This window comes from Pempheris klunzingeri, chromosome 2 (assembly GCF_042242105.1).
Source record: "Pempheris klunzingeri isolate RE-2024b chromosome 2, fPemKlu1.hap1, whole genome shotgun sequence".
In the NCBI taxonomy this organism is placed as follows: domain Eukaryota; kingdom Metazoa; phylum Chordata; class Actinopteri; order Acropomatiformes; family Pempheridae; genus Pempheris; species Pempheris klunzingeri.
In genome coordinates, this window is record NC_092013.1 from 1,869,720 (window position 1) to 1,882,166 (window position 12,447).

General features: G+C 43.0%; 1 protein-coding gene across 1 annotated transcript; it reads left to right on the forward strand.

Moving 5' to 3' along the window:
* The first annotated feature begins 1,147 nt into the window (after positions 1-1,147).
* LOC139208098 (zinc finger protein ZFP2-like) lies at positions 1,148-7,638 on the forward strand. The gene is made up of 2 exons (XM_070837663.1): positions 1,148-1,401; positions 6,595-7,638. Exons 1-2 carry the CDS (start codon positions 1,281-1,283, stop codon positions 7,599-7,601), a joined length of 1,128 nt encoding a protein of 375 aa, XP_070693764.1. The 5' UTR covers positions 1,148-1,280; the 3' UTR covers positions 7,602-7,638.
* Positions 7,639-12,447: the final 4,809 nt, after the last annotated feature.

A 12,447-nucleotide genomic window follows, 5' to 3' on the forward strand; every position in this document is an offset into this window, starting at 1 on the left:
TGCTCACTGTCTCTTTGTCGCCGACATGGACACTAAACTGTCAGTGAGCCGTCAATCAAAGCGGATCTATTGTGCGTCATGTGATCATCTATTCTGATTGGCCTTCATAGAGACCATTGATCCGACTGTTAGGAACTAAAACTGGCCCATAGTTAGTGATGGCCAACACCAACGACACTTGGTTAAAAAAATGGTTCATTCCTCGAGGCTTCAATGACACAGAGCTCAGTAGCACACCTAGTGGTCAATACAATGAAGTGCAATCGAGACATGTCATTCATTGGTTCATGGATTGTTTGGGATTTGATTCACCATCCACAGTCCTGTTCGACTACACTACATGGTTTTATGGTTTCAAGCTGACACAATGAAATATAAAATAAACATGAATGAAATGCAACAGGTATAAGGAACTAGAAAGTAGTAGGTTATAGCTGTGCACTACACATCAAGTCTAAATACTTGAAAGTAAATGTTGAGACCACAGAAAGTCAGAGGGATTGATCAGATCACCCTTCAATCTTATATTTCCTAAAATGCAACTAGATAATGGAGATTGGTGGGGGGCTGTGATGTCATGTGATCATCTATTCTGATTGGCCTTCATAGAGACCATTGATCCGACTGTTAGGAACTAAAACTGGCCCATAATGATTGAGGACCAATTGATCAGAACATCCTTTCTGTAGAGGTCTGTGCCTCCCCAGGCTCCTGCAGTTGGTTGTCACAGCTGGTACTGCATTAGTCAGCCTGGACTCTGGGTTATGTTGCATAGACATGCACCAAATGTGATTCATGGTTCTAGATAGCTCGTTCCACCATGACGTCTCATTTACTCTCTCTTTGTTGTGTGTCTGTTGCTATAGAAACGCAGAGGAAGAGATGGACCCACTTGTCACCGCTGTCAGCACTGTGACAAATCCTTCACAACACGGAATGATTTAAAGGTTCATCAGAGACTTCATTTGGGAGAGAAACTGCACAGCTGTGACCAGTGTGGGAAAACTTTCACTCAATCAACTAATTTAAGGATCCATCAACGCATTCACACTGGAGAGAAACCATATAGCTGTGACCAGTGTGGGAAAGCTTTCGCTCAGTCAACTAATTTAAGGATCCATCAACGCATTCACACTGGAGAGAAACCATATAGCTGTGACCAGTGTGAGAAAACTTTCACTGCATCAGATAGCTTAAGGAGCCATCAACGCATTCACACTGGAGAGAAACCGTATGGCTGTGACCAGTGTGGGAAAACTTTCATTCGATCAACTGAGTTAATGAGACATCGACGTATTCACACTGGAGAGAAACCGTATAGCTGTGACCAATGTGGGAAAACTTTCAGTCAATCAACCAATTTAAGGAGCCATCAACGCATTCACACTGGAGAGAAACCGTATGGCTGTGACCAGTGTGGGAAAACTTTCTTTCGATCAACTGAGTTAATGAGACATCGACGTATTCACACTGGAGAGAAACCGTATAGCTGTGACCAGTGTGGGAAAACTTTCACTGAATCAACTAGCTTAAGGAGCCATCAACGCATTCACACGGGAGAGAAACCGTTCTGGTGTGACCAATGTGGGAAAGCTTTCACTGCACCAGCTAGCTTAAGGAGCCATCAGCGCATTCACACTGGAGAGAAACCGTATAGCTGTGACCAATGTGGGAAAACTTTCACTCAATCAAATAGCTTAAGGAGCCATCAACGCATTCACACTGGAGAGAAACCGTTCTGGTGTGACCAATGTGGGAGCACCTTTGCTTCGCAGAGTGGCCTTAGATCCCACCAAAACACTCACACTGTATTGTTTTGAACATTTTCCAGAGAATAGTCAGCTGTTTCCTCTTGCCCCCTCCTCATGCCCTGATTGCTGTGTTGTTATATTCTGAGCTTCTCTACAAACAGAGGGATGGCCCAAGACAGCATCCTCATTTTCTTAACAGCATGTGTGTTATTGTGGCTATGACTACATCCTGAAAACATGTCCATCACTGCTGAAAAAAGTCCAGAGGGATGTTAATGAATTGCTTGTTTAGTTGTTTGTTTCTTTAGTTCATCACATGAGACAATAAAGAGTCAGATCTTAATAACTGAGGACTGGAACTCAGCATGGTTGCTGTTTTTACTTTAAAAATGACCTGGAACAATTTATGGGTAAATAAAGTCATTGTTGCCTCTTTTGCATCAAGTTACTAACTGATTAATTGTTTCGGCTCTGCTTTCATCTGTATCCCAGCAGCCTTCTTCAGACAACAGATCAAGTTTAGTTGTCATCACATGTTAACAGGTGGTTGGGCCTCAGGAGGATTAATGTACCACAAACTATTCAGAAGCTATGAGGCATTTTCCAGCTCATTCATTTCACTGTTTATTTATCCTGGAATGGACAGTTTTCTCAGCCCACGAGGGAACACCTCATCCTACTAAACTGGTAAACACAGAAACATGAAGACAATCACAACACACATTTTTGACATTTTTTCAGACGTTTGTATAGAAATGACCTGATAGCCCACAGGAGCTAATAACATAAACATACATGAAGCTTCAGAGCGCCACCACTCAAATGTCACAGCCAGAGAATCCTTCAACTAGCTATTAAGGTGGTAATTTTGGTTTTAGATATTAAGTTAATTATTAATCCTGATAAATAAGTATTTTATGAAACTGAATCAGTTAAATTGTCTCTTTGTCCTCAGCTATCGAGGTGGTTACCCCAATCAGGGTGGACTTTGCACTACTTATTTTTTTATAATTGGGGATTATTTCCCAATTATCTCCAAATTGCTCCAGAAATGGTCCAAACCCCAACATTTATTGGTGCCCCAGAGTTCTGAGCACAACACTTTGGCTCCATTGTGTGAGGCAAGGTACTATTTACAACATTAGTTAAATGTGATGCTCACATGATAAATAACATTTGGGGAATAATCTCCTCGCTGTGACAGTGGCAGGTATTAAAAGTACTTGAGACAAAAATGAGTAGAGGGTTTCTGCATACATTCAGAAACAGCAGTGAAATCATTCTCTTGGCTGTAAGAATCAGGCATCATGTTGGTTTAATCTGAACTGACGCTAACATGTCTGTGATTATATTTCTGTCACGTCACGTCCTTTCTGCCTTATATTGTGTTGTTGAAAGGATCCTGGACAGATAAACCTTTCTTTATAGTACTTACAGTAATATTAGTATTAATATTAGAAGACTCCCACTGTTAAACAGATATTTAGGATTAGAAAAAACTGAGTTAGTTTCTCTGATCAGAGTCGACAAGAAGAAGCAGCTGGACAGTCTGCATCAGAGAACTGGGGAGAGAGAGAGACAATACATGGTGGTTCATATTCAGTGTGACAGACAGTTTAACCAAAGAATCACTGTTTAGATTCAGTTTCCAAAAGACTGAGGGGTCTTTAATATTTAGATAAAAGATAAAATAAACATGTTAAATCTGTTTTATTCTCACAGAATGAACTGTAACATTTCAGCAATAACACTGAAGTATTCAAACCAAATCCTCCATGTTTTTATGCTCACATTACTCCATCAAGTGGAAACATCTTTGTGTCCTGAGCATCACTGTGGACTCACTACCCCAAAGCCAGCAGAAGGTCTGTGTGTGGTAAAGCAGAAAAATGATCACAGACACGTGTCAGTTCAGATGAAACCAATATGATGCTTGATTCTTACAGCCAAGACAATGATTCTGCTGCTGCTTTTTAATTCATGGACCCAAACCCTCCAAACGTTTAGAGGCCTCAGTGAAGAGACCCTCCCCAACTGTTATTGATCTATTATATGAGCTTCACATTTAGCTGTTGATTTCACCTTCATCATTTCTACTGCATGAACAGTGACTCAGGACGTTTGAAGCCAACACTCACTAAACACTTGCTGACGTTTTCTTCAGTGGGTTTGTGTTTGCATCTCTTTGGGCCGGTCATTAAAGCAGCCCAAGAGCCCACTGATTTACACATATTCAGCTCTCTCCCTCCTTTTCAAGCTGGTCGCCTGAAGAGAGGTGAGAATGTGGCCTTTTTAAGCAGCTGATACCCATTTGTATGGAGTGTGGTTTTGTGTGGAGGAGACAAAGACATCAAGGTGTTCAGGGCCCTTACACTCAGTGTGATAATCCAGCCTGTGGGGGCCGGGAGACCTTTTAGGACGACGACACACCTATGGCTCATTAGCAGATGTCTGTGAACAAACTGTTTCACCATTTAAACAGTGACCAGTAGAGGCCGACTGCTTTGAGGCCCAGGGAGAAAGTCCCAGACTGTCTTTAACAATCTGACACATTCAGGAGTTGTTGAGTTTGGAGAAACTTGATGGAGGGAAACCACCAAACTAAACTTCATCTTCTGCCTGAAATCAAGGAGCCACTGATTCAAAGCGGCCCTAGCAACAGTAACTAAGGGGCGGGACTTAGAGAAAGGGCAGCTCACTCCAAACGAGCCAATAAGAGCCCGCGAGACGACATCGCGAGAACACGAAAAGCTCCGCGAGATCCAGCGGTGCTGCTTCGTCTGAGCCCGGAGAGTCTCCGAGGACAGAGTCCAGAGTCACAGCAGGACTACACGGTCCAGCAGGAACCACGGAGACCTGCGGGACGATGGAGAAGCAGAAGCCGGAGCTCAGAAGACAAACAGGCTCGTCCTCTGATAGCACCGATGTTCAGGTCAGTGTTCATGACTTCAGCACGAGACCAAGACACGAGGAACAGGCTCAGGGGTCCGCGTGGCTTTCGTCTCTTTTCTTTGTCTTGATGGATTTCTGCATTTTCTCTGTGAGCGAGTGAACTCAGCAACAATAGAACAACAAATGTCCTCACTCAAAGAACACTTTTTACTCCTTTTAGCGCTCTTTTACTTCCTTTTACAAATGAAACGTACTGACCAACATTTTGAGATCACAAGTGAAGCTGGCGCCAAAGAAAATGTGCTGCCGCCTGTTTGTCCGATAGAAGAACTCCAAAAGTTCATTCCAATGTGCGCAAATCAAAGGGGAGGCGTCCCAGAGCGGCTCCAGACTGGAGAGACTGGACACAGCAGAGTGGAAGTGATGTTTGTGAAATACAAGTTGAAAGTGAATGTTGAGAAATCCTCAAAGTGACTTTCAGACCACAGAAAGTCAGAGGGATTCAGCCCTGATGCTTTTGCCCCCAAGAGGCTACAAACAAACATCTGCTCACTGTCTCTTTGTCGCCGACATGGACACTAAACTGTCAGTGAGCCGTCAATCAAAGCGGATCTATTGTGCGTCATGTGATCATCTATTCTGATTGGCCTTCATAGAGACCATTGATCCGACTGTTAGGAACTAAAACTGGCCCATAGTTAGTGATGGCTGTCGTATCTTCTCTGATGATGATGATATGCAGTTGATGAAAGGAAACTTCCGCTGACAACGACTTAGTGAATAAAATAGGTTTATTGCAAAAAGGTCAGTTGTCTAACAGGCACCATGGAGGCCTGGGAAGACGTTCAGCCAATTGTAGGAACAGACAGCGTAACCCTCAGCCAAATCTGCAGTGTCTCTGTCCTCGTCTTCCTCGAGCCACCTCTCTGGTCACTTCTTATACCCCCTTTGACCATCCATCCCAACATCTGGTTTTCATCCATATGACAGTTCTATTCTTTGTTTTAGGGGTACAAGGATATATTAGAAGGACACCATCCCCCAGTATCTAGTGAGGGGGAGCAAAGGTCAGATCTCCACTGCCCAGGTCAGGCAGTTCTGTCTGTCTCCAGATAATCGATCACAGATCAGAAACATACAAACAATGACCACTACCACATCATATGCCCTAAAGGCACATACCAAACACTACATTCATATTTATACTCACTAAAGGCACATATCAGACACTACATGGCCAACACCAACGACACTTGGTTAAAAAAAATGGTTCATTCCTCGAGGCTTCAATGACACAGAGCTCAGTAGCACACCTAGTGGTCAATACAATGAAGTGCAATCGAGACATGTCATTCATTGGTTCATGGATTGTTTGGGATTTGATTCACCATCCACAGTCCTGTTCGACTACACTACATGGTTTTATGGTTTCAAGCTGACACAATGAAATATAAAATAAACATGAATGAAATGCAACAGGTATAAGGAACTAGAAAGTAGTAGGTTATAGCTGTGCACTACACATCAAGTCTAAATACTTGAAAGTAAATGTTGAGACCACAGAAAGTCAGAGGGATTGATCAGATCACCCTTCAATCTTATATTTCCTAAAATGCAACTAGATAATGGAGATTGGTGGGGGGCTGTGAATGTCTGTAGAGGTCTGTGCCTCCCCAGGCTCCTGCAGTTGGTTGTCACAGCTGGTACTGCATTAGTCAGCCTGGACTCTGGGTTATGTTGCATAGACATGCACCAAATGTGATTCATGGTTCTAGATAGCTCGTTCCACCATGACGTCTCATTTACTCTCTCTTTGTTGTGTGTCTGTTGCTATAGAAACGCAGAGGAAGAGATGGACCCACTTGTCACCGCTGTCAGCACTGTGACAAATCCTTCACAACACGAAATGATTTAAAGGTTCATCAGAGATTTCATTTGGGAGAGAAACTACACAGCTGTGACCAGTGTGGGAAAACTTTCACTGACTTGGCTAACTTTAGGAGACATCAACGCATTCACACTGGAGAGAAACCATATAGCTGTGACCAGTGTGGGAAAGCTTTCACTCAATCAGCTCACTTAAGGAACCATCAACGCATTCACACTGGAGAGAAACCGTATAGCTGTGACCAGTGTGGGAAAACCTTCACCGAATCAGCTAGCTTAAGGAGCCATCAACGCATTCACACTGGAGAGAAACCGTATAGCTGTGACCAGTGTGGGAAAACTTTCACTGAATCAGCTCACTTAAAGAGCCATCAACGCATTCACACTGGAGAGAAACCGTATAGCTGTGACCAATGTGGGAAAGCTTTCACTCAGTCAGCCAGCTTAAGGATCCATCAACGCATTCACACTGGAGAGAAACCGTATAGCTGTGACCAATGTGGGAAAGCTTTCACTCAGTCAGCCAGCTTAAGGATCCATCAACGCATTCACACTGGAGAGAAACCGTATAGCTGTGACCAATGTGGGAAAGCTTTCACTGCATCCGCTAGCTTAAGGATCCATCAACGCATTCACACTGGAGAGAAACCGTATAGCTGTGACCAATGTGGGAAAGCTTTCACTGCATCAGCTAGCTTAAGGAGCCATCAACGCATTCACACTGGAGAGAAACCGTATAGCTGTGACCAATGTGGGAAAGCTTTCACTGCATCAGCTAGCTTAAGGAGCCATCAACGCATTCACACTGGAGAGAAACCGTATAGCTGTGATCAGTGTGGGAAAACTTTCACTCACTCAACTCACTTTAGGAGACATCAACGCATTCACACTGGAGAGAAACCATATAGCTGTGAACAATGTGGGAAAGCTTTCACTCAGTCAACTACCTTAAATATCCATCAACGCATTCACACTGGAGAGAAACCATTTTGGTGTGACCAATGTGGGAAAACTTTTACTTCGCAGAGTGGCCTTAGATCCCACCAAAACACTCACACTTCATTGTTTTGAACATTTTCCAGAGAATAGCCAGCTGTTTCCTCTTGCCCCCTCCACATGCCCTGTTTGCTGTGTTATATTCTGAGCTTCTCTACAAACAGAGGGATGGCCCAAGACAGCATCCTCATTTTCTTAACAGCATGTGTGTTGTTGTGGCTATGACTACATCCTGAAAACGTGTCCATCACTGCTGAAAAAAGTCCAGGGTGATGTTAATGAATTGCTTGTTTTATTGCTTTGTTTTGTTGTATTGTTTGATTTTTTTAGTTTATCACATGAGACAAATAAAGAGGCAGATCTTCATAAATGAGGACTGGAACTTGTACTTTCAAAATGACCTGGAACAATTTGTGGGTAATTAAAGTCATTGCTGACTCTTTTACATCAAGTCACTAATTAATTAGTTGTTTCAGCTCTGCTTTCATCTGTATCCCAGCAGGAATCAGGAATCTTTGTTATCATTATACAAAAGTACAATCAAATTGTATGCAATCCTATTCAGTGCAAATAAAGCAAACTTTGACATAAATAAAGATGATAATAAATCAAATCAAAGATTAAAAGATTTAAAATGGATGGCACAAGGTAGAATATTGCACAGGTTAGTGAGAAGAAGAGGCATGCCCTTCAGTGTTCATGTATTATTGTGATTTTTCAGTCTGGTTTTGGCTTTTATTGTCCTGTACCGTCTCCCTGAAGGTTACAGTTGGAACAGGTGATGTGCTGGATGGGGTGAGTCTTTCAGGATGCTTTCTGTGGCAGCAGGATCTGTACAGCTTCTCTATGGAGAGGAGAGCACAGCACTGTCTACTACTCTATTATCTCAATCTATCCTCCCTCTGATTCTGAGTTTTTCATTCTGCTGTCTATCTTATTACCCACAATGCCCAGATGAGCAGGAAGCCTCAAAGAAATTTCACAGTGAATTTAATATCATGTTACTGGATTTTTTGATCCATCAGTAGGAACCTGCACATTTACTCTGTGTATTTAGGTTCTTTTTGACCATAAAACTCACTAAATCTGCACTTTTATTTCATTTAACCTGAAGTGGTTTCAAATCCACCAACAGTGTTTCCACTCACCACACAAGGATTATAGATCCTAGAACAGCTGGACTCCTTTTCATGAATACATTTGATAGTACAGGTGTACCTAATAAAGTGAAACATGAGATCCTGATCTGAGTGACTGAGCAGCTGTGAAAAACTGATCTGTGTCTGTACACTGGGCCTTTGTGGTATTTCAGCTTTAAAGAGAAATGTTAGTTTTAGGACAGCAGGAGGCGCTGTGTTATTAAGAAAAGATGCTGAAGCAAATGTCTTCTTTCAGAAGTGAAAGCACAGGCAGGGAGCAGAGGGGGGGGGGGGGGGGGGGGGCGCAGTCATGGGCTGATGAGATTTGAGTTTCAGTCAGCTCAGATGAAGAAGATGCAGTTTGTCGCAGCAGAGCGGCTTGGTTTTGTTACTGACTGTCCTGTTTTATACCGTCATTGAAGGTTAACTCCTCACTTCGCTTAACTGGCCAGTCAGGGCCACGAGTCACCAACATCTGCTTCAGTTTGACATCACAGAGCAAAAGGATCTCTGTCACTCAGCCAGTCTAAAGACAGGCCCGACCTAACGGCTGTTCCAGGCCTTTGTGGTGGCTCAGGAAAAGTTTGGTCTCTTTTTGAACTGGAGCCTCTGCAGATGAATTGATCTGATGTTAAGATCTACTAAGGTTAATAACTAAATCCAATACATCCCTGTTTGTGTTTTCTTCACCGCCATGTTGACTGTAAAGCTTGTGGTTCTTACTGCGTGCGATGAGAATAAAACCTCATGTCTGTATCGAAAACAGGCAAATATTTTCCTTTAAATTCACTCTTGACACAAAAGAGTTGTTGTTATGTTAAATAAATCAGAAAGTGAAGAATGACTCAATGGGCCTTAAATGTGAGCTGCTGCTTTTGGCTCTGCTTGCGAGCTGACCGTCCAGCAGGCAGATTGAATTAAAGGGCGGCCGCTCTACGTTCTGCTGCTGTGTGAGCGTGTGGGTATGGAAGTCTGAGCGTGTTACATAACATCCTCCGCTCTTGGTCTCGGTCTCGTCGGTCGGGGACACTTGCTGCATTGTCAGCAGCTCGGTCTCCCAGAGTTTCTGCCCATATCTGCAGGGAGAAAGAAAAGCCAAAGAAAACAAGCTGCAGCTCCACAGATGTATACGTTACTGTGTTTATTGAGACAGAAGAACTGCTGCCCCTCTGTCTTCTTCCTGACTCCTGCTTCACTCTTCCTGCCACACTAAAAGCTTTTTACTAAGCCCATAGGATGCCTACTTGTTGGTCACTTTCACCATCACCAAAGTGACTCTAACATCAGCCGTTTGTCTTTACTGAGAACCATCATTTATGAAGTGTCGGGGGCAGCTCCCAGCATTCAACAGAAAATGATTTGTAGCGACACATTTGTCCATAATAACTGATCTTTGGCTCAGCAAGCCTGACGTTTTTATACAGGAGATTTACATGATTCTAATTTCACTTTTCATGACCAGAGGGTCACATTACTTGTTTCTGTAGTAAAGGAACATAGTGTGCTGTGCAGCTGAAAACCACCACCAGCAGTCTACCTAAAATCTACAGAAATACCTGCCTGCATCAGCAAAAGCTGATTGACTTCATAATAATCATTTTTAAGGCTATGAATCAATGGGCCATTATTAACAACTATCTCCTCGTTTTAAAACTTATTGTGTTTCCAAAGAGAATAACTCCCAGAACAACAAAGAACTTTTCTCCAAGAAATATTTCTGCAGGATTCTTCTTGGTGTACAGGACCTGTACATGTCTGACTCTGGTAGAGGAAAAGTCAAGTGGTTTTTATTATATAGGGTGAAAAAAACACAAGCACACAACAAAGGCTTGAATGCAACACAGATTGCACCGGTTTTCACCATAGAAAATCTTTATGCCATCACAATGTGAATGATATTACAATCACATAACACAAACGATGATGCAGTCCACACATAAGAAGGTTAAATCAGCAGTAATTAAGAACAGCACTGAGGGAACAGCAGCCTACACATTTGGGGAACTTTCTAACTTCACTGGTGACAAACAGTGGGTTCATCAGTAGCTGTAACATCCTTTTTGTTTCACCATGTGGTGTCTGGTATGTGCCTTTAGGGCATACCATGTTAGTAGTGTTCATTGTTTCTATGTTTCTGATCTGTGATCGATTATCTGGAGACAGACAGACTGCGAACTGCTTGACCTAAGCAGGAGTGACCTGACCTTTGCCTTCTTATCTGGACACCGAAGGCAGTAGATGTTTATGTTAACATTCCTTTGCATTTAAATAAAGACACCAGATGTTGGGCTGAGTGGTCAAGAAGAGGATATAAGGTGACCACAGAGTGGGCTCTTGGAAAGACGGGGACAGAGACACTGCAGATTTGGCTGAGGGTTACGCTGTCTGTTCCTACAATTGGCTGAACGTCTTCCCAGGCCTCCATGGTGCCTGTTAGACAACTGACCTTTTTGCAATAAACCTATTTTTATGCACTAAGTCGTTGTCAGCGGAAGTTTCCTTTCATCAACTGCACATGATCATCATGAGAGAAGATACGACAACCACAAACCTGCTGATTTTACCTCATAGACACACAGGAGCTGCTGGTCTGCTGGTGCCTTGATCTGTTAGTTCATTTGTATTATTTGGTGACTTTGGTGTTTTAAAGGGTTCGTTCACATCGAACACAAAAAACAGTAACACAGGATGGAGGCAGTGGAAGACCAGCGACCAGTCCTGCGTTCTGGGAGGGCAAAAATACTGTTTAGTCAGTTGAATCTGGCGGCTTTGAAGAGAGCGCTATAATGATCATGTGTGGTTAAAGAAAAAGGATCTGACAGGTCTGTCTCTGTAGGGATCCTTTCCTTAACGTAGACAAAGAACTTTTAGTCAATGCACTTTCATTTAGATACCAAAATATGCACCAATAGGGTTTATTTGACCCTCTAATAATAAATGAGCCTTTAATGAGAAAAGAAACATTCAGTTTTCAGTTTACAAAGGAGCCGATTCAGCTGTGCTCTTATTTTGGAGGCTGCAGTTTGTGCTGCTGTTGAGCTGCTCCAGAGACGTGTTTCTAATATTGACTCTGTTTTTATTGGTACACAGTGAGCTGGCATGGGCACCGTTACTATTGTGTTGTTGTGTCAGTTCAGATGAAACCAATATGATGCCTGATTCTTACAGCCAAGACAATGATTCTGCTGCTGCTTTTTAATTCATGGACCCAAACCCTCCAAACGTTTAGAGGCCTCAGTGAAGAGACCCTCCCCAACTGTTATTGATCTATTATATGAGCTTCACATTTAGCTGTTGATTTCACCTTCATCATTTCTACTGCATGAACAGTGACTCAGGACGTTTGAAGCCAACACTCACTAAACACTTGCTGACGTTTTCTTCAGTGGGTTTGTGTTTGCATCTCTTTGGGCCGGTCATTAAAGCAGCCCAAGAGCCCACCGATTTACACATATTCAGCTCTCTCCCTCCTCTTCAAGCTGGTCGCCTGAAGAGAGGTGAGAATGTGGCCTTTTTAAGCAGCTGATACCCATTTGTATGGAGTGTGGTTTTGTGGGGAGGAGACAAAGACATCAAGGTGTTCAGGGCCCTTACACTCAGTGTGATAATCCAGCCTGTGGGGGCCGGGAGACCTTTTAGGACGACGACACACCTATGGCCCATTAGCAGATGTCTGTGAACAAACTGTTTCACCATTTAAACAGTGACCAGTAGAGGCCGACTGCTTTGAGGCCCAGGGAGAAAGTCCCAGACTGTCTTTAACAATCTGACACATTCAGGAG